Below are 26559 nucleotides of genomic sequence, written 5' to 3'. Positions count from 1 at the left end.
CGCTGTACGATTCAGCGGTTATCACGCTGAAACAGATTAACAACAGAAAAATAGAAAAAAAAACTTCGTTATTTGCAGGTGTTAAGCTGTGTAATGTATATCGGAAATAAAAGCAGCAGCGCCAAATAACTGATACCGTTATGTGCTCAACTCTATAGCTACCTTGTTTTCCAAGTTGGTGTTGTTTGCTAATTTTAAACACAGCGTAAACGTATAAAATTTCAGGAACTATTTGTATACAGTATTAGCCACGAAACGTAAATTAGAGGGAAATTTAACGCTTAATCGTTACCGCTGTTGCGTACCGAAATAGCTTCAAACCAACATTAATATTAACACCACAGCTTGCTATCACTTCATTATGCTCTTCGAACATAATAACAAACAATGCTCCACTGAAGTTAGCACATAAAGTGCTGAAACGTTTTTCGATAAGGCAAAAACAAACAAACGATATTTTGCGTGAAAAGGAATTTCTCTCCAGCGTTACCATTCAATTGTCGTGGTGCAGGAGTATACCTGTGTAACTATAACAAAGACAACAGATACAGCACAGACCTACACAACCATAACGTACTTCGATACATTGTTTGAGATTATTTAAGTAAAGCTGTGTCCCTCCCCAAACAATATCCTTAGTCATCATTTTCCTCACCCGGTGAACACTAAAAAGCTGTAGTAAATCAACATAAATAAGTAGCAATGTAACAATTATCCCGCCTTCCACATACAAAAACGAGGGAGTACTTTTCAAATACGCTACAAAACGCGCAATGATACTCTCAGGTACAACCACTATGAAAAATCCACAACAGTTGACAACTTGCACAGCACAGACACAGACTAAATTACAGCCAAAGCAGTTTCCTCTTACTTCACACAGAAGCGAAAGCGAAGAACCTTAATTAACCCTATTACAACAACCTGAAATACGATGAAACGTTTTCCAGTCCCGATCTGGTACACAGATTTCATCTGACAGGAAGTAACAGTTGCACAATAAAAGATTCATTCTCGAATTTGAAGTACCTTTACACAAAATAAAACTTTCTTAAAATACAGAAAATCACGTAAATGAATTCATTAGCCACTGCGTTATTCAGTATAGCCTTAACAGTATTCACGTCTTACAGCAGAGAAGAGTACGTACAGACCACAGAGGTATTCAGAATATTAACATTTAGAAATAAACAAGTTTAAAAGGCAAGAAATAATATTTTACTGTGTAAATTATCCTTGCCTGAAGTTGTACACTTGACGTTACAATCAACAGGTAATTTTTGTACATATTTTTATTTTATTTATAATTATATCAATAAACTAGTTTTTATGTACGTAATATGACAAGCGAGAATTACAGCAGTCAAACAATGACGACATGACGTTAAAATGTGAGGAAGCTTCAACGTAGCTAGAAATACTTCATGAATTGTAATAAAATACTCCTATCTGTGACAAGGCGAACGTCAATCTATCTATATTTTACGATTCCTGCTGCCCCTCATTAACATCGAATATAGTTTTAAGCGTTAGGAAGTCTTTTCTGAAGGTATTTGTCTGGAAGATAGTCTTGACCGGAACCAAAACGTATAGGATAAACAGTTTGGACAAGAGGTGAATAGAAGCATTGGAAATATGAAGCTACCTAAAAATGCCGGCGATTAGATGGGTAGATCATATAGCTAATGAGGAGGTAATTAATGGAATCTGGAACACTTGCCTAAAATAAGGGTTCGTTTGGTAGGACACATTCTGAGACGTAAATGGATCACTAATTTAGTATTAGAGGGAAGTGTGGAGGGTACAAGTCGTAGAGACTGACGGATGGGTGAATACAGTAAGAAGCAGATTCAAAAAGACGTAGGTTGCAATAGATGTCCGGGAAGAGGGTTGCACAGGATAGAGCAGTATGGAGAGCTGCATCAAACCAATCTTGAAGACACCAACACACAAAAATAACAACACTGCCCCCTTAGTAGTCAATACCTCACGCATCTGCAATTATGCCTTTCCAAAGCTGCACTTGTAGGAAAGACTATCATCGCAGGTGCCGCTAGTAACTTTTTATTTTCAGATTCACATACAAGTGATTAGCAGCTTGTAATACCAGACGCAAATTCTTCGGATCAGGGTTCAATCCTTTGGTAGTGTCAGGAAATCTTTCTGTCACTTACCATTCCGTGCTATAGTAATGCGAAAATAGCCAAGTTGCATCACATTTTGCGACCCACGCTAAACTGCAGGTCATCATATAACTCATCGTACAATCATGTTGAAAGGCCATATGATGTTCAACAGAACCACGCCCAACAAAGTATTGCGTTGTTGAAACCACCTTCCAAGTGAGCACAGCTGTTGCATGAGTCACTGATGTGGCTTGGGGGAGCTTGTGTTACCACTGTGTCGAAATGTTATAAATAGTATTATAATTTGGAAGATTTTCTAGTTGTTTAAGACGGTGGCAGCTAAATTAATTATGTGTCCTGATCGGTTAATGTGTGATGAGTTGTTCTGGTTTGTGTGACACACATTTAATGTGTGAGTCTAAAACGTGGTTTTATTTTTGCAGCGCACATCAACCACATCCGCGCCGTAGCGGGTGTAAACCACGTGGGGTTGGGTGCCGGCTACGACGGCATCAACCTGTGAGTGCATCAACATTTTTCTCTATTGTTATACTTTGATGTAAGTATAGCGAGATTTTATTTGTAGGGAACGAAAACTTTACATAAAAATTGCGGTGGATTTTTGACCACTTAATGCGGCTGTTACAAATTTTTCACTCATTGTTTGCTTGTGTCTTTGATGTACACTGGTTTTCACTACGGCAAACAGTCTGCCACCGGAATTATTACTGTTAGATCAGGTAGACATCAGGTAAAATGGGCCGGCCGTGGTGCCCGAGCGGTTCTAGGCGCTTCAGTCTGGAACCGCGCGACCACTACGGTCGCAGGTTCGAATCCTGCCTCGGGCATGGATGTGTGTGATGTCCTTAGGTTAGTTAGGTTTAAGTAGTTCTAAGTTCTAGGGGACTGATGACCTCAGATGTTAAGTCCCATAGTGCTCAGAGCCATTTGAACCATCAGGTAAAATGTTATGCAACAGGTACCGAAAATACGAATTTATGAATAATGGTCATCCTCTCCCTCGCGGCAAAACATTTTTCATTTCAATTTGTTATAAAGTGCGTAATTTCTGTAACACTTCCAAACTTTACAGAAGCTCTCCTGCGAACTGCCCACATCTCGTGGTCGTGCGGTAGCGTTCTCGCTTCCCACGCCCGGGTTCCCGGGTTCGATTCCCGGCGGGGTCAGGGATTTTCTCTGCCTCGTGATGGCTGGGTGTTGTGTGATGTCCTTAGGTTAGTTAGGTTTAAGTAGTTCTAAGTTCTAGGGGACTGATGACCATAGATGTTAAGTCCCATAGTGCTCAGAGCCATTTGAACCATTTTTTTTTCTCCTGCGAACCTTGCAGAACTAGAACTCCTGAAAGAAAGGATATTGCGGAGACATGGCTTAGCCACAGCCTGGGGGATGTTTCCAGAATGAGATTTTCACTCTGCAGCGGAGTGTGCGCTGATATGAAACTTCCTGGCCGAGCTTCCGTAAAGTTTGGAAGGTAGGAGACGAGGTACTGGCAGAAGTAAAGCTGTGAGTACCGCGCGTGAGTCGTGTTTCGGTAGCTCTGTTGGTAGAGCACTTGCCCGCGAAAGGCAAAGGTCCCGAGTTCGAGTCTCGGTCGGGCACACAGTTTTAATCTGCCAGGAAGTTTCATATCAGCGCACACTCTGCTGCAGAGTGAAAATCTCATTCTCGAGACTTATTTATTTGTTTACTTATTTATTGAACTGTAGCCTGTTACATGAAACGTAAACGTAGGTTGCGTTTATTCTTACACAAATTCTACATTCATATATATACTCCACTAACCACCAAGCGCTGTGTGACGGAGGGCACTATTCGCGCCAAAGTCATATTCCACTTCCCCCCCCCCCCCCCCCCCCAGTTCAACTCAAGGATCGCGCGAGGGAAAAAACACTGTCTGACCGCCTCGGTACGAGCTCTAATTTTCTTTATCTTTGAATGGTGATCATTGCGCTATTTTAAGTTTGGTGGTAATAATATATGCTCTACATCTTTCACGATGTTGGGATTTTGGAATTTAGTGAGCAGCCCCTTCCGTTTAGCGCGTCGTCTATCTTCAAGTGTGTCCCGCTTCAAACTTTCTATGAGATTTGTAACGTTCTCGCGAAGGCTAAATGTACCAGTCACGAGTCTTGCCGCTCTTCTTTGGAGCTTCTCAGTCTCTTGAATCAGATCCAACTGGTAAGCGTCCCATACAGCCGAACAATGCTCTAAGGCTGGACTAAATAGCGTATTGTAAGCAATTTCCTTTGTTGAAGGACTGCATCGCTTCAGGATTCTACCAATAAACCGCAATCTAGAGTTCGCCTTACCCGTTACTTGTGTAATGTGATCGTTCCATTTGAAATCATTTCGAATGGTCACACCTAGATTCCTGACTGACGCTACCGCTTCCAGAGACTGGATATTTATTTTGTACTCGTACATTAATGGGGATTTTCTTTGTGTTATACGCAGTTACTCTTACTAATATTGGGTGGTTAATCCCAGTCATTACACCACGCATTTATTTTCTGCAAATCCTCATTGGTTTGTTCACAATTTTCGTGTGATACTACACTACTGGCCATTAAAATTGCTACACAAACAAGAAATGCAGATTCCTTCGAGAAATATATTATACTAGAACTGACATGTGATTAGATTTTCACACAATTTGGGTGCATAGATCCTGAGAATTCAGTACCCAGAACAACCACCTCTGGCCGTAATAACGGCCTTGATACGGTTGGGCATTGGGTCAAACAGAGCTTGGATGGCATGTACAGGTACAGCTGCCCATGCAGCTTCAACACGATACCACAGTTCATCAAGAGTAGTGACTGGCGTATTGTGACGAACCAGTTGGTCCGCCACCATTGACCAGACGCTATCAATTGGTGAGAGATCGGGAGAATGTGCTGGTCAGGGCAGCAGTCGAACATTTTCTGTATCCAGAAAGGCCCGTACAGGACCTGCAACATGCGGTCGTGCATTATCCTGCTGAAATGTAGGGTTTCGCAGGGATGGAATGAAGGGTACAACCACGGGTCGTTACACATCTAAAATGTAACGTGCACTGTTCAAAATGCCGTCAATGCGAACAAGAGGTGACGTTCTCGCGAAGGCTAAATGTACCAGTCACGAATCTTGCCGCTCTTCTTTGGAGCTTCTCAGTCTCTTGAATCAGATCCAACTGGTAAGCGTGTAACCAATGGCACCCCATACCATCACGCCGGTTGATAGGCCAGTATGGCGATGACGAATACACGCTTCCAATGTGCGTTCACCGCGATGTCGCCAAACACGGATGCGACCATCATGATGCTGTAAACAGAACCTGGATTCATCCGAAAAAATGACGTTTTGCCATTCGTGCATCCAGGTTCGTCGTTTGAGTACACCATGGCAGGTGCTCTTGTCTGTGATGCAGCGTCGAGGGTAACCGCAGCCACGGACTCGGAGCTGATACTCCATGCTGCTGCAAACGTCGTCGAACTGTTCGTGCAGATGGTTGTTGTCTTGCAAACGTCCCCATCTGTTGACTCAGGGATTGAGACGTGGCTGCACGATCCGTTGTAGCCATGCGGATAAGATGCCTCTCATGTCGACTGCTAGTGATACGAGGCCGTAAGGATCCAGCACGGCGTTCCGTATTACCCTTCTGAACCCACCTATTCCATATTCTGCTGAAAGTCATTGGATCTCGACCAACGCGAGCAGCAATGTCGCGATACGATAAACCGCAATCGCGATAGGCTACAAACCGACCTTTATCAAAGTCGGAAACGTGATAGCACGCATTTCTCCTCCTTACACGAGTCATCACAACAACGTTTCAGCAGGCAACGCCGGTCAACTGCTGTTTGTGTATGAGAAATCGGTTGGAAACTTTCCTCGTATCAGCACGTTGTAGGTGTCGCCACCGGCGCCATCCTTGTGTGAATGCTATGAAATGCTAATCATTTGCATATCACAGCATCTTCTTCCTGTGGGTTAAATTGAGCGTCTGTAGCACGTCATCTTCATGGTGTAGCAATTTTAATGGCCAGTAGTGTGCTTTCCTGTAGACTACAGCATCATTGGCAAACTGTCTAATGCCGCTGTCAGTGCCATCAACCAGATCGTTTACGTAAATTGTAAAAAGCAGCAGACCTATTACGCTGCCGTCGGGCACACCTGACGTTGCGCTTGTTTCTGTTGAAGTGTCCCCATTCACTTTGGGACTCACGAGTGACTCCTTGCGTTGATCTCATGCAGTCCTCTGCATTCCTGGACGGTCTCTTTTTGTCAGTACACGAGGCTCACCTCTCATTTGGTGTTCCTCTGCCTCTCCACTTCACATTCGCATAACCAACAGTTGCCTTGTGCGTCATGCTGCTGCTTCAAAACGAAAACGATTTCTTGGGGAGAACTGATTTATTGAATGTCGAAGTAAGCATGTTAGGAAGATTGTTCCAGTAATTAGATGGACTAAAATATCCTCGGTGGATCTGTTGCTCAGGTGATATCCAGTACCATCTACGCTGGAGACCTCTGGGTCCTTCTGACCAACCACTGTGCTGTTTGTTACAGCTCTCCCTGCACCGTTTATGGTTCCACGATTTTGAAAGTAAGTCGTTGCCAACCGACCTGACTAAAACCCTAGGAGATTTTGGTCATATGTAAAATCAGTCAGTGGGTCAAAAATCATCTAATCATTCTCTCAGCGACCACACGGGCACCGAAACGGAAGATGAAAGAGAGAAGGCCGAAATACTGAATTCGATCTGCCGAAGTTGTTTCACCGCGAAAAGTGGTAACATGGTGCCTTCTTTCAATCGCCGTGCGAACGTCGAAATGGCAGATACTGATTCTATAAAGATTATACGAAGGACCTTGCTTCCTCCCTAGCAGGAATTCAGCGCGGGTCGCTTGAGCAACGAAAGCGTTACGGAGATGCTAAATAAACTCCACTGGCAGACATTACAAGAGAGGGGTTGTGCGTCACGGTGAACATACTATTTCCTCCCACATACATCTCGCGTACTGACCACGAGGAGAAAATTCGAGAAATTAGAGCCAATACAGAGGCTTACCGACAGCCATTCTTCCAACGCACCATCTGCGAGCGGAACAGGATTGGAGGGAGAAGATAGTGGTATTGAAAGTACCCTCCACCACACACCATTATGTAGTTTGCGGAGTGTGACGTAGACGTGAAGTTATACTGGTGGGTCCGCCTCTCGTGACGGGTAGTGGTCAATTCCGGATTACACAGGGGCGTCCAGATACTTTTGATCAGATAATGTACATGGACACTAGATCCAATGACATCGTCAACTATGTCTTATCATGTTTTTACAAGATGTGGAAGGTTAACTAATTTATACCCCCTCAAAAGGTTTTTGTAATTCCCTAGTGCTTATTGGGGGATGATGTAGAAGGACAAGTAATTCGTATCTCCTTAAATGGTTTTTGTAATTCCCTAGAGCTTGTTGAGGGATGCCAACTGTCTATACGTATACCTCATGTGAAGAACAGAATGTATTACTCGTGTTGAAATGTATGTGTTACATTTATGGCAGCATTGGTCTAGAATGAATTTTCAATCTGCAGCGAAGTTTGCGCTGATTTTATGTGACCTGGCAAATCAAAACTATATGCTGAACAGGGTTTCGAACTTGGATCCTGTGACGGAAATAAAGCTGGGAGAGCGAGTCGTGAGCTCAGACAAAGTTTGCTCACTAGACCACTTGCCTGTGATAGGCAAAGTTCCTAAGTTCGATTCTCAGTCTGCCCTCAGTTTTAATCTGCCAGGAAGTTTCTATATTAGCCCTCTAACAAAGATCCCGCCCATTCGTTTCTGTGATTCCATTCTACCTGTCGACGCTAAGGATGCCTATGATAACTGTTGTTGAAGAAATACGCTTGTAGAAACCGTCGGTGAATATTCTCAGGTTTGTTAACATCACAAAAACTATGAGTACACTGCAGAGGATGTTTAGATATGGATGTGAAATGTGGTGATTGAAAGACTTTTTTTGGGGGGAGGGGGGGGGGGTGTTGATGCTACACCACTTCCTTTATCTTAATGCTATGTACGGAACGTAGTACATAGGGGAGAGTGTACACTTCTATGACTTTCGCCTCCAGCCATGTAACAGAAGTTTAATAAATTTTCTCACTCCATTTTCAAATGATGGACTTCATTATCTATGTGCTGCAGTCTTTTTCTGAAATTTTTGAAATACTGTGTAAAATTCAGACTGAAAAGGCTGGTCTAAAATGCAACTTGCTCATGTACCTAGAAACATAATTACACTGAGATTTAAAAGCGTCGCGTTCGAGAAAATCTTGTCAATACTGAACTTAATAGTCTATTTGTTACTTACGTTACCAATAACCACTAGGTGAAATGAAATTAATCAAGAGTATTATCAAAAATCTCTAATAAATCCAATATATTTTGATACAGAAGCTATTTGAAATTAACACAAGAAATTTCAAGACATGTATAATTTTTGAGAGATTTAGAAATCTAGTTCATTTGCAAGTGTCACACGTTGCGTGGCAAAAGACCTCCTTCTGTTTCAACGTACAAGACGGTGCACGACCGATGAAGTATGGATTAATCGTCCGCCGGTTTTACAAATAGCACTTTACCAAATACAAAATTTATGTCCCTCAAGAATTAACAATGTCCTCCAAATAGCTGTAATATATTATACAGTAGCTGAATGCGTAGAGCACGAAATATTTACAAATGCTGCACAAAACACGGCTTCATGTCAAACTGTAACGAAAACCGTAAAACTGGCGGAAACTGCTTAAGGTGGTCTCTAGTGCGCCTTCCTTGATGTGGTTCTAAAAGTAGTCGCTACACCGATCAAAACCACCTTACGCTCCTAGGTACTTCATTTTCTACGTACGTCTTCCGTACTCCCTTTGGTTAGTACACGTCACCTTTACAAAATTGTTACTCATTCGAAAGATATAGTCTCTTACACCATCATTCCATCGACCACAACCTCTCTGCTCTACGCTGGGGTGTTAAAAGTCGTGGTTTGCCTCCTGATATCGCTTCGGACCACCTACTGCCCGCTGTAGTACATCAGCTCAATGCGGCAGGGACTCAACAAGTCGTTGGAGTCCTCTACAGAAAAATTGAGCCATGCTACCTCTATAGACGTCCATAATTGCGAAATTGTTGCCAGTGGAGGATTTTGTGCACCAACTGAACTCTCGATTTTGTCCTATAAATGTTCGACGGGAGTCACGTCGGGCGGTCTGGGTGGTCAAATCATTCGATCGAACTGTCCAGATTGTTCTTCAAACCAGTCGCGAATCGAAACCCGGTGACATGGTCATCCATAAGAATTCCATCGTTCTTTGGGACCATGAAGTCCATGAATGCCTACAAATGGTCTCCGAGTAGCCGAACACAACTATTCCCAATCAGTGTTAAATGTGAAGACAACCCACCCCACTATGGAGCCACCATCAGCCTGCACAGAGCCTTGTTGACTATTGGGATTCATGGCTTTGTAGGGTCTGCACCTCACTCGAACCCTACCATCAGATCCTACCAATTGAAATCGTGACTCACCTGACCAGGGCACGGTCTTCCAGTCGTCTAGAGTTCAACCAATATGGCCCCGAGCCCAGGAGAGGCTCTGCAGGGGAAGTCGTGCTGTCAGCAAAGGCAGTCGTTTTGGTCGTCTGCTGCTATACCACATTAATGCCGGATTTCGCCGCACTGTTAAATCTGATGCGTTCCTCTTACATCGCACATTCATTTCTGGGGTTATTTCACGGAGTGGTGCTTGTCTGTTAGCAGTGACAACTCTATGTAAAATCCGAAGCTCTCGGTTGTAAGGTGAACACCGTTGTCTGCTGCGTCACCCGTGGTGAGAGATAATGCCTGAAATGTAGTATTCTCGGCACGCTCTTCACCCTGTGGATTTCGGAATATAAAGTTCCCTAACGACTTCCGAAATGAATTCCCGTGCTCCAACTAGCACTCCACGTTCAAAGTCTGTTAACTCCCGTCCTGCGGTCATAGTTACATCGGAAACCTGTTCACATCTTTTCACATGAATAACCCGAGTACGAATGACAGTTCCACCAGTGCACTGCCCGTTTGCAATTTGCGTACTCGATACTGCCGCCGTCTATACATGTGCGTATCGCTATCTTATGACTTTCATCACCTCACAGTGTCTAGCCTCTAACAAGTACAGTGCAGTCTCGTTTATTCGGACTACGCTAATCGAAAATCAGTACAATCTGTAGAGTCAGAAAATGCTGAAATTATACAGGGCTACTACAAATGATTGAAGCGATTTCATAAATTCACTGTAGCTCCATTCATTGACATATGGTCACGACACACTACAGATACGTAGAAAAACTCATAAAGTTTTGTTCGGCTGAAGCCGCACTTCAGGTTTCTGCCGCCAGAGCGCTCGAGAGCGCAGTGAGACAAATTGGCGACAGGAGCCGAGAAAGCGTATGTCGTGCTTGAAATGCACTCACATCAGTCAGTCATAACAGTGCAACGACACTTCAGAACGAAGTTCAACAAAGATCCACCAACTGCTAACTCCATTCGGCAATGGTATGGGCAGTTTAAAGCTTCTGGATGCCTCTGTAAGGAGAAATCAACGGGTCGGCCTGCAGTGAGCGAAGAAACGATTGAACGCGTGCGGGCAAGTTTCACGCGTAGCCCGCGGAAGTCGACGAATAAAGCAAGCAGGGAGCTGAACGTACCACAGCCGACGGTTTGGAAAATCTTAGCACCGCCGTGCAGGTAATGTTTCAATAGCAATATTTCCGCCTTTGCTTTTCCGTCTGGCTTTCCAAATACAAGGTGAGCACAAAGACTTGCCCTCATTATAACAATTTATTACAGAATAACCGTTTGACATAATAAGTTACATTTGATGTCGTTACATAGGTTAGTGTTTCTAGTTTTTTTTAAGACCACTTGCGTTATAAAACCTCAATGTATGATCCCTTGGTAACTCGTAGAATGTCAAGGCGATATTCCAGTTTTCGTCAGGTGTTTCGTAACATGTGTTCTGTCACAGTATCCAAAGCAGCTTGTATCCTAGCCTTCAGTTCGTCGATGTCAGCAGCTGTCCTTGATATAGCCCCAGAAAAAAAAGTCAAGGGCCGTAATGTCAGCAGTGGGGTGTAATGACCGGATCGGTGGATCGGAAGGAACGGTCCAACACCCTGGCCACCCCGCTCTCCAGACATTACACCTCTTGACTTTTTTTTCTTGGGCGACATCAAGGGCAGAGTCTTCGTCACACCAGCTGCTGACATCGAGGAACTGAAGGCTAGAATACAAGCTGCTTTGGGTACTGTGACAGAACACATGTTACGAAACACCTGACGAAAACTGGAATATCGCCTTGACATTCTACGAGTTACCAAGGGATCATACATTGAGGTTTTATAACGCAAGTGGTCTTAAAAAAAACTAGAAACACTAACCTATGTAACGACATCAAATGTAACTTATTATGTCAAACGGTTATTCTGTTATAAATTTTCATAATCAGGTCAAGACTTTGTGCTCAACCTGTAAATAACTACTTTTGTCCTGCTGCTTTTGTTGAGTCTGTATGTGTCATAATTTTATGGTTTTGGGCGTCAATTTTATAAACTAATCAACCACCATTGTCGTTATTGTCTACACATGATGAAAAGAGGATTATTTCGTTATCAGAAATCATACCGTCATTATTATTTGATAGCCATGTGTTTACGTCTGTAAGAGCTATGTCTGAGAAAATGTAAATGTTTCAACACAAAATTCAGCAGCAGTCTTTTTCAACAGCTCTCCTTTACCCATCCTGTGCAGTGTACCTAATTTATTGTTCAAGAGTGCTGCCATCGCCATTCTGTTTGATATAATTTTATACTCGAAATAAACGGGGGCAATACAGTACTGTCAGCTTCTTAGCGGACACCGTGGCAGGTTACTTGTATGATGGCAGGTTGAATGTAAATTGTGTGATTTTCGTATTGAAATGTTCCAGTTGTTACTGAATGGAGATTAAGATTAATGAGGGCACGATAAGTGAGGTTCCACTGTAAAGTATTCTTCATCCCTGATGTGGAAAGCCAGGTCACCTACGCAGGTTCCCTCTGCTGCGGTTCCAAGGTCAGACGGTTAGTGGATGGTTTCACTTTTGGGGAACAGTGGTGATGTTGCTGGACGGTGTTGCAGGACGCCGGAGGGCCTGGAGGACGTGTCGCGGTACCCGCTGCTGCTGGCGGAGCTGGCCAGGGACCGCCTGTGGAGCGCCTCGGACATCAAGAAGCTGGCCGGCGCCAACCTCGTCAGGGTCTTCCGGGAGGTCGAGAAGGTGCGTCCGCCAGGCGCCGCGCGAAGCTCGCCCGCGTCCCACTGCCCCTCTCATAAGTGTCCAAATACCGGAAAGGGTAGTTACTTAGAACTGCAATCAAGCTATAAATCTCCACCACATTACATCCATACTCTCCACACACCAAGCATATTGATAACGCTCTCAACGAGACAGGCCGTATCATAACATGTAGCCTACGACCAACTCCAGACGACAAAATCAACCAACTGGCAGGCATAGCACCTGCGGAGATAAGACGAAGAACAGCGCCAGAAGTTGAAAACAGAAAGCGGGAAAACGATCCCAGGCATCCCATGCTTGGAACTGAAGCATCGTGTTCAAGGTTGAAGCCCAGAAGGAGTTTCCTGCAAACAATTGAAGCAATTGCTCGAATAATCCACAGGTGTACTGCCGGTTCATAGTGTCCAACGGTCACAATATTTCGGTGACCAGAGATGTCGCCATCGTCAGGTGCGCTGACGACTTGAGCTCCTGAGGGCGGGCGGCCGCCCTAAATCCCCTCCCCCCGGGAGGCGTTCTCTCCGCGCGTCGGCGGTCGCTGAGAGGCTGGCTGGCGTCGGCGTCTGTGGTGGCGTCGGTGTGACTGCCTCGTCCGCCCTGGTCGCTCGTTCGTTTTCTTTCAGTTCGTCAGCGCACCTGACGATGGCGACATGTCTCATCGCCGAAGTATTGTGCCCGTTGGACACTATGGACCGGCAGTACACCCGTGAACTGTTCAAGCAAGAAATACGCCGGGAGAAGTTGATGAATCACAATTGAAGCAATTACATCTTCACCTTCCTCTTGCCGAATTGATCTGTGCTGGACAAAATAATTGAAAATAATAGATAAATCCTGAAGGAGGAGCCTGCTGCTGGTTTCCAACTACCCTATCAGACGTGGAAGACACTGCAGACTGGACTGTCATGGTGCTAACAAAACTTGAAACGATAGGGATACATTTCTGGAGATGCAGCCTGCGAATGCGGAGAATCTCAAGATGATGCACGCCTCTTGGTCTGTCTAAAGTTGCCTGAATCCTGAAAACCTGATGACCTGGCCGCAGAAAATGTTCCAGCAGTCAAGACAGTCAATTTCTGGGCCTCAAAACCAATTTGACTTTTGTAAAATCTTGTATCCATATTCTAGATATGTATGATTTTCTAAATAATTTTTATTACTGTCCTGAATCCGAAAATAATAATAATAATAGCACCCATTATTTCCTAACACATAATAGCGTATCCTTCACCTGCAACTTCATCGTTAGTGTTTCATTATAGTTCACTACCATTGGTATAAAATTTTTCCATTTGTCTCCTAAAGGTATTCAGGAAGTTCACCCAACACCAGCAGTGTAACTTCTGATGGCAGAGAGGAATGACTACTAAGCTTACTGCAAAAAAAAATTAGTAACCTCTAGAGAAATCCGAAAGAACGCAATTTAATAGCGTATAATTCCTCCCCGTGACTTGATAACCGCCTAGATACCGTTAGGAAGAGAGCCAACAATGTTGTGCAGATACTTCACATTCACGTTAGGCCACTTGCCGAGAATGTGATAGCGCAGTTCCACCAAAGTGCTGGGAATATGATGCCGACGTTTCCGCGTTTTACTCGCTGTTCCGGCATGTCCTACGGAATTCCTGTGGGGTTGAAGTCAGGTGACTTTGCAGGCCAATGGATATGTAATACGGTTCGGGATTGATCAGAAAACCAGTCACATATTTTGCAGCCCGATGAACTTTCCTGTTATTCTCTTTATGCGCACGTGTGAGCAATGGCCTCTTGCGGGGTGACTGACTCCAAATGTTCATTTCTTGCTCTTCCCATAGCGATGTTCTCTCGCTAACGCGTTGGAATGGAACTTCATCCACTGCCTGCTGCGATTCGTGTCGGGTTTGGAAGCGATTTTCATTCACAAGCCAAGAAATAAGTCTCCGATCCCTCTCATCCCAGACTTTTTTCCGTCCACAAGTCTGACGTCGTGATTCGTGACCGCGTGTGTTGCCCCTTTGCTTGTAGCCTGCTTGAGCAGTCCACCACGACACACCAATAAGTCTAGCAACTTCACCCACTTTATGGCGATGGGCATGACCAAACACCATTGCCCCTTTTTGCCTGTCACGTCATTGCATTTGCCAATGGTTACGTATAATTTCCTCTTTAAACGTCACTTGTTTATTAATCGCTTCTACCTTCAGTTCACCCAGAGGCCGTACGCGTGTGGTTGACCACGTGACTCGATTTCTGCGCCATCTGTAAAGGCTTAACTGTGACAATGCCGGCCGCGGTGGTCTAGCGGTTCTAGGCGCTCAGTCCGGAACCGCGCGACTGCTACGGTCGCAGGTTCGAATCCTGCCTCGGGCATGGATGTGTGTGATGTCCTTAGGTTAGTTAGGTTTAAGTAGTTCTAAGTTCTAGGGGACTGATGACCACAGATGTTAAGTCCCATAGTGCTCAGAGCCATTTGAACCTTTTTTTTTTTTTTTTGTAGTGACAATTTTTATTTGTCGGTTTAGCTTTCATATACCTGCATTTGCAACACATTTAGGGCTTTTCAGTCCTTATTTGTAACGAACACTCGACGTCAGGACTAAAAACGTCATTGATCTTCGGTCAGGGCTTTGACTACCTTAAGAATTCTTGAGAGAGTATGTTGAATTAGGGAAATCGAAGATGGTAATAAGAATCGATTTAGTTGTAATATATACACTGGCTGAAAAAAGAAAGATAAACTTCCGGAAGGAGAACAGAAAACGAAATGGAACTTCCTTGTTTGAGAGGGTATGTTACTTTAGAGATAACAAAATCGAATCTAGCCTACATGGAGATTGACAGTTCTGTTGTGATACGACTGTCGTAACAGGTCCTTCATGTGCTTCATACTGGCAATGGAATGGAGCCGACGTCCGAGCTGGTCTCACACATGCCCTGTTGGCGACAATCCGGGGATCTTGCTGGCCACTGGGGTACCGCACCATCACCCAGACAGTTCGTAGCTACATGTGCCAAGTGTGGACGAAAGAACATTGTGCTGCTGAAAAACTGCACCACACTAATGTCGTGTGAGAGGTACCACACGAGGACGCAGAATGTTCGTGATGTAAGACTGTGCCGTCCGAGTTCCCTCAACCATAACCAGCTGTGACATGAAGCCACACCCGATACTTCCCTGCCCCATGACGCCGGAAGTAACATCGCCGTAGCTCTCCAAGACATTGGACGAGTCAGACGTCTCCCAAAGCCGCCGGCAAACACGATGGTCGTCCTGGGCAGTTCAGAAACGCGACACTTGGGTGAACACAATGCGACGCCATGCTCCAGCATTCCATGCTCCCAGATGGCAGAATGCCACACGCAGCCGTTTGTGTTGTGGTGTTAACATCAGCTAGGGCCTGTGGAGGTAATTCCCTAGTCCAGCTACTATTAGCCTTCGATCAGTGTAGTGGGATGGCACAGACTGTCGCAGGGAGCATGTTCGTTGTAATCGGATGTCAGGAGCATATCTTAAGGTGCTTGGTGCTCAGTATGACGATGAGTCGCATCTGAGTGCCTCAGATTTCAGGAAATTGTGTGATACGACCAGCCAGCCAAGTGGACACCCCAAATGAGGCACCATTCGTAGTCTGTTGGATACTGATAACGCTCTCTCACACGTATACTCGCCAGTTCAGTGTCTCTTACAGCGATCATTCAACACCTGGTGATGTTCGCGTAGCTTGTATGCCCTAGCAGACGGTGTTGTAACACTAAACAAAAACAACATTGTTCTCTGGTGACTGTTCTCCCTGTCAGACAGAATTGTATTTGTAATCATCCGACCTTGTCTTCAGTGTTTCTTTGTCAGGCAGTGTTGGTCTCTTCCACCAAATCAATCCAGTCATGCAGTGTACGTACTAAAGAACTTATACATACACTTCCGCGTATCTAAATGCTTGTAAAGGTGTATATTCGGTTACAAATACAATTATAGTGGCATAAACTATTTGCGTTCTTGTATACAAACATCCTTAAATAAATGGGTGTGGGTTATGATTGCTCAGTGGTTAGCAGATTTTGTGTTTGCTGCAAGGAAGCAGTCCATTGCTTCTCAGGATGAATCTAGAAATAGTTGTGGAGAATAACATCTAATTGATATTGATAAAACTTTTGACGGCGTTTTAAAAAAATTGAAAGTAGAACAACGCTTTATTCGTGTTTTATTTTACTTTTATTGTAAATTAAGTTGCATGGACCATCTGAGCGAATCATGGAAGATACGCTTAAGCGATTAGTAGAAAGACATAGCTGGAACTAAGACACAAACAAATTACGGACATTGGCTACAAGTGAACATTGACTCAAATCAGTGGGAAAGTTGAAAATTCCTTCCTGATCTGGAGCTGAATTCGGGTCTCCTCCTTACTAGGCGTAATCCTGGTCCAGCACAAGTGTTCACCTTCCCCCACTGATTTAAATCAACGCCTACTCGCAGTCGATGTCTGTAGTCCCTTCTGTCTTCATTCAAATGGCTGCAAGACGAAAATGGTATCTGTTCTTCGGACATGTCCGACAGAGCAAACACCACACATATATAGATGGAGCTCTGTTATCCCCAATAACCACATTACACCATTCACCTACGTATTATCTTAGTTCAGCCCGCCCGGTTAGCCGTGCGGTCTAACGCACAGCTTTCCTGGCGGGAAGCAGCGCCTGGTCCCCGGCGTGAATCTGCCCGGCGGATTGTGTCGAGGTCCGGTGAGTCGGCCAGTCTGTAAATGGTCTTTAGGCGGTTTTCCCTCTGCCACGGCGAATGCGGGCTGGTTTCCCTTATTCTGTTTCAGCTACATTATGTCGCCGATTGCTGCGCAAACAAGTTCTCCACGTACGCGTACACCACCATTACTCTACCACGCAAACATAGGGCCTACACTCGTCTAGTGTAAGACGTTCCCTTGGGGGGGGGGGGGGGGTCCACCAGGAGCCGAACCGCACAATCTCCCTGGGTTCTAGGCGGGGCGGCGAAGGGGTGTGAAGTGGACTGCGGTATTCGTGGTGGGGTTGTGGCCCACTGCGGCTGCGGCAGAGACGGAGCCCTTCCCTCGTTTCTAGGTCCGCAGTTAACATACAATACAGTACCTCAGTTCAGAATTAAACTACAAGAGTGTACAATAGAAGCAACGTGAATTGCCCAAAAAGAATCAAAGTGAAATGCGTGTGTTTCGTTCCCTTTAATAATGTTCCACTTTTTTGATAACAAACACAGAAGTTTTCTTTTTGCTTGTTACATCTCTCTCTGAGCTACGTTATATATGGATCACAGTCGTACAATGGTTTGTGGAAAGATAATCTGTGGCCCATTGTTTTCCTCCTCCCGCGTGTGCTGGGTGACACTGCTAACAGCTGATTTCGTTGTTGTCGTTATTCTGGGTACGGCTACATCGATCAGCGTACAGCGTTCTGCGACTCAACTGAGTTGGCAAGGATCTCTCAATTCATTAATTACCCCTGATCTGTAATTTATCTTACGTGATTTCTTATTGTCTCCAAAACGTTTTCAATCGCTCCACCAAGTAAGTATTTACTCCGGCAAATACGATTTTGAGTGCTCTTCATTTATGATTATCTCTTGGGATCACAGTTGGTGCAGTTGAGTGTAATATACGGCTTATATCTCTTGCTTTTTTGTTTTATGTCTCGATAATTATGCGTATAGTTCGTTTAGACCCCTAAAGAGAAATGTGATTGTTTTCACTTTCCATTTTCTCGATTCAAATACTAGTGAGAAAGAACGACGTATGTACAGCTGGGATAAATCCGGGGAAGGTGGCCACGACTTTTTCAGAAGCCAGTTTCCAACCCTCATACACAGGAACAACCTGAAACTTCCTCTAAACTTCCTTTCCGATTCATAAAAAACAAAAGTCGACTTGGTTTACAAGGATATACCAGCTTCGACACTACCTAAAAGGTCTTAAGAAATATGTAATACTTGGCCATCTTACTCAAGTATCAGGGGTTAGAAGGCCAGACATGTAAGGCATAGATGACCATCGGAAAAAACTCTTTAAAATCAAAGAGAAAAATTTTAAAAAATTAAACGTTTTAAACATCTTTTATTGAATCCTTTGATACGATAAGTTTTATAAAGATATTAATTGTAGGTAAATGATGACTAAAACAGAACCTCATTTGTAAAAGGCATTTTACAGATATCGAATTTTTTGCCATTTTTATTAACTCGTTGGAACATATTAATTTCATACGGAAAATAATGAGAAGTCGTCCCAATTACGTAGGTTATTGGGTCTAGAATTTAGCCTAATTTATGAAAAGGAATGTTTATTTTATGAGCTCAGGTTTACTTTCTTAAAACTGTATTACCACATCGATGGCAGGCATCAAAATATTGTCTGTAGCCAACGCTTACACGTGACACATTCAATCCAATGACAGGTTTTATCGGTTTATGAGTAGTCTTCCCCGCATCCAACTTCTTCAAGAAGTTCGTCACTTGACTCTTCCTTGTAGTGAACGCCATCTGACGAGTCTGAACTGTCTGAAGTTCCTTTAACCTTCCTGATCAGCGCCTTCCTCACTAGTTTTTTCCTCCATTATGACTATTTCTTCCCTCCTGCATAAAGTTTCAATTTCAGTTTTTTTTAAATATTTTCGTTTGACGGCGAGTTTGTAGCTTTAATTTCTCTAGGCCTACGTGTGTTTGTTTGATGCTCAGATCTAGCTGGAAAAGGTGAAATATTGTTCAGAATTTTTGTAGGGGTGACTTGTTTCGTTTCATTTGAAATGACAGGCCAAAAGAGGCCTATCGTCTGGTCTTGTGGAAGCTCCTGATACAGGTGACGTTGCTCTTATTTCAGGCCATTTTTGACCACATTTGCCTGCTGAAGTAGAGCTGGTTGGTCTAGTTCTGAACTGTAGCTTGGGCAACAGAGCTCCCTCGGTCGATCTCTGGCTAGATGATTCGACGATACCTGCTTTAGTAAGGGAACACAGCAAGAGTAACGAGGCTCTTTCGTGGAGTGTTTGGCCAGATACGTCGATGTTTTCATTTCCTGTGGGTCTATCAGGGTCACTTCTAAAAGCGTAATCTGGATCTGCATCGGGATTAAACATATCGATTCCCGTTCCTTTGAATACAGAGACGGTGATTCCTGTTGTTGCTGCTTTTCACCCACAATCTAGTAGTAGCTCGCCAAATTGCCATCACACTAGCTTCCGAGGTAGGTGATTCCTTTGCTATTTTTCAACGATACTATAGAAATAATGCTTTAAAGATTTGCAGGCAAATCGGTCCAGTGGTTGCAGATAATGGGCGGTATGGCTGGAGAAGCACATTGAACAATTCCTCTTGGGAAACATCATCATCTGTACCAAGCTAGAGTGTGAAATATGGCCAACTAAAATACGCATAACTGTACCAAGGTGTGTACGGGGCACAGACTGATCACTTAGCCATTCCAAAAAGGTCTCAGCATTGATGTAGGTTTCAGCATACACGTAGGCAGATTTGACATGACAACTTTACTTCCCTGTGGCATGCTGTCCTCCCACTCCTTTTCTTTGTTAACTCCATTCACGACAACATGACGACGAATAAACGTCCCTTCAGTATATCAGCATGCAATTACTGTAGTAGTCTCTCCTTTCTCTGTCGAAGTAATCATGGAACTGTTTTTGACCCCTTTTCAGCTACAACAGCACCTGGTCAGCTATTGAAATATTTCTTGACTTTATCCCGATTGATTCCCAGCACTGTGTCCAAAGATCGCGCACACTTAGATCCGTATGTCGAGATAAGAACCTGCTTTTCCTTTCTCGTTATTAAATTTGTGTTTAAGGTCATGCTGCACAGCAAAATCATAAGATAGGCTTCGTATATAGTCCTCTTAAGGAAAACCATTTTCTGTGTGCTGGAGAAGCCGTAACTCATTAGCTTAACCCAAATAAGAACTAGGCATCATTGGAATTTTGGAATCACGGTCGGTCTCTAATTTGCTCTCAAAAGATCTTTGGGAGTAGTAACCTCAACAGGATCTTTCCTCACAGAATATCCATCGTCATTTACTTTACTAATAGCATTCTTAGGGTCTTTTTCTTTCCATGATCCGATAGAAGAGCTGACCTTTCAAATTTACTTATTCGACATCTGTAAAAAAAAAAAAATGGCAATGTCACCAAATTTTAATATGTAACACGTTTATGGGATGGCCATCCATCCCGATGATTGTACGACCGTCTCTCCGAAACAGCTGGGAGGGACTGTCATAACGCGTCATCAAACATGGTGGATGCTAACTCAAACGAAACCTAATTACTGGTATGCAGTTAGACCTTAATAATTTTAAAACTGAAGTTTCTGTTGCTACTCGCAGCCTAAGTTATGTTTAAATCGAAAGGTTGTCACATACTACATAATTTATTTGTAAACTTAAATAAAACTAAACTCATTGAAATTGCTTACTTTTACTTGAAATAAAGAGCCATACGGAGCAGCGACAATCACTCGCATTATTTACTGCCAATTGACTGGCAGCGCTGTTCAGCGGGTCGCGGAAGAACTACGGGCGTTGGCCATCTCTCGCGTGTTGCCGTCTATCCCGCGTTTACCCTACACCCTCCGAAGCACTTTAAAGTGAATGCCAAAGGGTAAGTAGCACTTTATGTATTATTAGGGCTTTATCCCTTCCATTTAGGTGAGGAGCACGGGAAGAAAGATTATTTAAACTCGTGTGAGCATACTGCAATTGATGTAATCTTGTCCTCACGATTCCTATTTATATGACAGCACCTTAAAAAGAAACAGCCATCTTCGTTTCGTTTCCATCATATTCAGTATTCTCTCTTACCCTCACAGCATCACTGACAATTAGGAAGCTACCGTCAGTCTCTCTGTTTCCAATAATAAGTAACAACGTAACTGAGAGAGCCACTAACAACGATTAAAGCTCGGACAAGCCTAACTAGCATACACAGCCGAACACCTCCATTGTGTCCGCGGCAACGACGAACACGCAGTATAATGCTAAACGATAATTAATCCATTATAGATTAGTTAAACATGAGTTCGAATGCCGTTAAGCAATTTATAACGATACTGTACAGTCCATTAGCGCCGCACGTGTAACACAGCAACAAGTCTCGCCTACAATCGTGGTTAACGAGTAGCTTTTACCCACGAGTAACGTGTTGATGCACACCGGCTGATGTAATGGACCTGTAATACGTTACGCAGCGTTTACGCGTAGTCAATTATGCCCCTCATAAGTCGAATCGGGACCTTATTAGTTATTGACGTACAAAGAACAATCAAAGTGTTTGGCCCACGCAACTCAAAACAGATGTATTTATACTCTCTCAGGTACGTTATGCCACCTTCGCAACGTCATCGGCGGATTTTCTTCTTACACCTTTAGGTGCAACCACAACGGAGGGGTATCTGTTGAGAGGCCAGACAAACGTGTGGTTCCTGAAGAGGGGCAGCAGCCTTTTCAGTAGTTACAAGGGCAACAGTCTGGATGATTGACTGATCTGGCCTTGTAACAATAACCAAAACGGCCTTGCTGGGCTGGTACTGCGAACGGCTGAAAGCAAAGGGAAGCTACAGCCGTAATTTTTCCCGAGGGCATGCAGCTTTACTGTATGATTAAATGATGATGGCGTCTTCTTGGGTAAAATATTCCGGAGGTAAAATAGTCTCCCATACGGATCTCCGGGCGGGGACTACTCAAGAGGATGTCGTTATCAGGAGAAAGAAAACTGGCGTTCTGCGGATCGGAGCGTGGAATGTCAGATCCCTTAATCGGGCAGGTAGGTTAGAAAATTTAATAAGGGAAATGGATAGCTTAAAGTTAGATATAGTGGGAATTAGTGAAGTTCGGTGGAAGGAAGAACAAGACTTCTGGTCAGGTGACTACAGGGTTATAAACACAAAATCAAATAGGGGTAATGCAGGAGTAGGTTTAATAATGAAAAGGTAAATAGGAATGCGGTTAAGCTACTACAAACAGCATAATGAACGCATTATTATGGCCAAGATAGATACGAAGCCCACACCTACTACAGTAGTACAAGTTTATATGCCAACTAGCTCTGCAGATGACGAAGAAATTGAAGAAATGTGTGATGAAATAAAAGAAATTATTCAGATAGTGAAGGGAGAAGAATATTTAATAGTCATGGGTGACTGGAATTCGAGTGTAGAAAAAGGGAGAGAAGGAAACGTAGTAGGTGAATAAGGATTGGGGCTAAGAAATGAAAGAGGAAGCCGCCTGGTAAAATTTTGCACAGAGCACAACATAAACATAGCTAACACTTGGTTTAAGAATCATAAAAGAAGGTTGTATACATGGAAGAACCCTGGAGATACTAAAAGGTATCAGATAGATTATATAATGGTAAGACAGAGATTTAGGAACCAGGTTTTAAATTGTAAGACATTTCCAGGGGCAGATGTGGACTCTGACCACAATCTATTGGATATGACCTGTAGATTAAAACTGAAGAAACTGCAAAAAGGTGGAAATTTAAGGGGATGGGACCTGGATAAACTGAAAGAACCAGAGGTTGTACAGAGTTTGAGGGAGAGCATAAGGGAACAATTGACAGGAATGGGGGAAAGAAATACAGTAGAAGAAGAATGGGTAGCTTTGAGGGATGAAGTAGTGAAGGCAGCAGAGGATCAAGTAGTAAAAAGACGAGGGCTAGTAGAAATCCTTGGGTAACAGAAGAAACATTGAATTTAATTGATGAAAGGAGAAAATATAAAAATGCAGTAAATGAAGCAGGCAAAAAGGAATACAAACGTCTCAAAAATGAGATCGACAGGAAGTGCAAAATGGCTAAGCAGGGATGGCTAGAGGGCAAATTTAAGGTTGTAGAGGCTTATCTCACTAGGGGTAAGATAGATACTGCCTACAGGAAAATTAAAGAGACCTTTCGAGATAAGAGAACGACTTGTATGAATATCAAGAGCTCAGATGGAAACCCAGTTCTAAGCAAAGAAGGGAAAGCAGAAAGGTGGAAGGAGTATATAGAGGGTCTATACAAGGGCGATGTACTTGAGGACAATATTATGGAAATGGAAGAGGATGTAGATGAAGATGAAATGGGAGATACGATACTGCGTGAAGAGTTTGACAGAGCTCTGAAAGACATGAGTCGAAACAAGGCCCCGGGAGTAGACAACATTCCATTGGAGCTACTGACGGCCTTGGGAGAGCCAGTCCTGACAAAACTCTACCATCTGGTGAGCAAGATGTATGAAACAGGCGAAATACCCTCAGACTTCAAGAAGAATATAAAAATTCCAATCCCAAAGAAAGCAGGTGTTGACAGATGTGAAAATTACCGAACAATCAGTGTAATAAGCCACAGCTGCAAAATACTAACACGAATTCTTTACAGACGAATGGAAAAACTAGTAGAAGCCGACCTCGGGGAAGATCAGTTTGGATTCCGTAGAAACACTGCAACACGTGAGGCAATACTGACCTTACGACTTATCTTAGAAGAAAGATTAAGGAAAGGCAAACCTATGTTTCTAGCATTTGTAGACTTAGAGAAAGGTTTTGACAATGATGACTGGAATACTCTCTTTCAAATTCTAAAGGTAGCAGGGGTAAAATACAGGGAGCGAAAGGCCATTTACAATTTGTACAGAAACCAGATGGCGGTTATAAGAGTCGAGGGACATGAAAGGGGAGCTGTGGTTGGGAAGGGAGTAAGACAGGGTTGTAGCCTCTCCCCGATGTTATTCAATCTGTATATTGAGCAAGCAGTAAAGGAAACAAAAGAAAAATTCGGAGTAGGTATTAAAATTCATGGAGAAGAAATCAAAACTTTGAGGTTCGCCGATGACATTGTAATTCTGTCAGAGGTTTGGGTTGAGTTGTTTGGGAAAGGAGACCAGACAGCGAGGTCATCGGTCTCATCGGATTAGGGAAGGATGGGGAAGGAATTCGGCCGTGCCCTTTCAGAGGAACTATCCCGGCATTTGCCTGGAGCGATTTAGGGAAATCACGGAAAACCTAAATCAGGATGGCCGTACGCGGGATTGAACCGTCGTCCTCCCGAATGCGAGTCCAGTGGTTTACTACTGCGCCACCTCGCTCGGTGTAATTCTGTCAGAGACAGCAAAGGACTTGGAAAAGCAGTTGAATGGAATGGACAGTGTCTTGAAAGGAGGATATAAGATGAACATCAACAAAAGCAAAACGAGTATAATGGAATGTAGTCGAATTAAGTTGGATGATGCTGAGGGAATTACATTAGGAAGTGAGACACTTAAAGTAGTAAAGGAGTTTTTCTATTTGGGGAGCAAAATAACTGATGATGGTCGAAGTAGAGAGGATATAAAATTGAGACTGGCAATGGCAAGGAAAGCGTTTCTGAAGAAGAGAAATTTGTTAACATCGAGTATAGATTTAAGTGTCAGGAAGTCATTTCTGAAAGTATTTGTATGGAGTGTAGCCATGTATAGAAGTGAAACATGGACCGATAAATAGTTTGCACAAGAAGACAATAGAAGCTTTCGAAATGTGGTGCTACAGAAGAATGCTAAAGATTAGATGGGTAGATCACATAACTAATGAGGAGGTATTGAACAGAATTGGGGAGAAGAGTAGTTTGCTGCACAACTTGACAAGAAGAAGGGATCGGTTGGTAGGACATGTGTTGATGCATCAAGGGATCACCAATTTAGTATTGGAGGGCAGCGTGGAGGGTAAAAATCGTAGAGGGAGACCAAGAGATGAATACACTAAGCAGATTCAGAAGGATGTAGGTTGCAGTAGGTACTGGGAGATGAAGAAGCTTGCACAGGATAGAGTAGCATGGAGAGCTGCATCAAACCAGTCTCAGGACTGAAGACCACAACAACAACAACCTTTATACAATTGTCTGCTGCGAAGCATGTCTTCCACAATATTTTCATGCACATTTGTTACTGCAGAATATCATCTCGTTGGTAACCAACCGTGCACAGGCCGGGTGACGACTCCAGCGAGTGACCAAATGGTGTAAATTGCCCTGAAGATGACCCCATAGCGGTTTGAAACCGGTTGGAGATAAAATAAATATGCGATTGTGACTGTCATTTTGAATAATTAATTGCTTCACTGACTAGAAAGTTGATAAAATTAGTAGGACAAGTTATGCATTAAAATGAATTTTCCGCAGCCATTGGAAATCACTGATGTCTTGCGTAGGAGGAGGACCATTGGATGGTTGGAGCGGATTAATTTTCACTTCTACTGATCAATTAATTTAGAACACTCAGAAGATGGCGAAAATCAGTGAGAGTATCAGGGCTCACACTAACTCACAACTGACTTATTAAATATCCCGCAACTGCTACATTTTTCATGAAAGACGCCTTTGTATACTTACACCATCAGCTGCAGTGAATAACCTTACTAAGTTGCGGCTGGTTTCAGTCATATAAATGTACCGTCTTCGGCATTGGTCAAAAAGTCGTTGTAGCATTTTTCTCTCTTGAGTTAGTGGTCTTAATATCAGGTCAAACACGCAAGCATCATAACTGTTATTACATGTCATTTTCAATGGACTTTTATTGTCTGGACAGATCTGCACTTTCGGTACGCGAGGTGAAAAATTGCCTCTTGTAAGATATAACATGAGTTGTGAGACCTCTCCCGGAGTACGCAATGTTCAAGTAACATCTGGGAATGCAACCTGATGACATCGTCTACAATAGCCGATATTTCGAGAGAGGAAAACTGCAAAGCTGCTGTAAATAGCCACTGTTTAAGGGGATTTAAATCATCGGTTTTCAGAGCAATTCTGGAAAGATAATACACACGACACGTTGGTTTTCTACTACATCCTGAGGCTACAGACGAGGTTAGTAGGAAGGCATGTCGTTTGCTGAGTGGGGCGCGTCCACCCAAGAGTAACATAACAGCAGCAGAGAGGTTTGCTGTACATTCATTTAGAGTTGATTCGGATACTGTTATTATACCCATGGACAAGGGCAACGCTACAGTGGTTCTGGATAAGCGGGATTAAGTTCAATAGGTGCAGTGTTTACGGTCGGATAGTTTATTACCATA

The 26559-nt window shown here is 43.5% G+C and overlaps 1 protein-coding gene across 1 annotated transcript in view; it reads left to right on the top strand.

Moving 5' to 3' along the window:
• LOC124606617 (dipeptidase 1-like) overlaps nucleotides 1-26559 on the top strand; it is a 1437429-nt gene that overhangs the window by 1378077 nt on the left and 32793 nt on the right. The window contains exons 12-13 of the mRNA XM_047138602.1: nucleotides 2570-2645; nucleotides 12346-12484. Of these exons, the coding sequence (XP_046994558.1) occupies nucleotides 2570-2645; nucleotides 12346-12484 (215 nt within the window). The remainder of the gene's footprint in view (nucleotides 1-2569; nucleotides 2646-12345; nucleotides 12485-26559) is intronic.

Source organism: Schistocerca americana, chromosome 3 (assembly GCF_021461395.2).
Source record: "Schistocerca americana isolate TAMUIC-IGC-003095 chromosome 3, iqSchAmer2.1, whole genome shotgun sequence".
NCBI classification, from domain to species: Eukaryota; Metazoa; Arthropoda; class Insecta; order Orthoptera; family Acrididae; genus Schistocerca; species Schistocerca americana.
The sequence above is the reverse complement of the archived record's forward strand: the minus strand, read 5'-3'. Positions and strand labels throughout refer to the sequence as shown.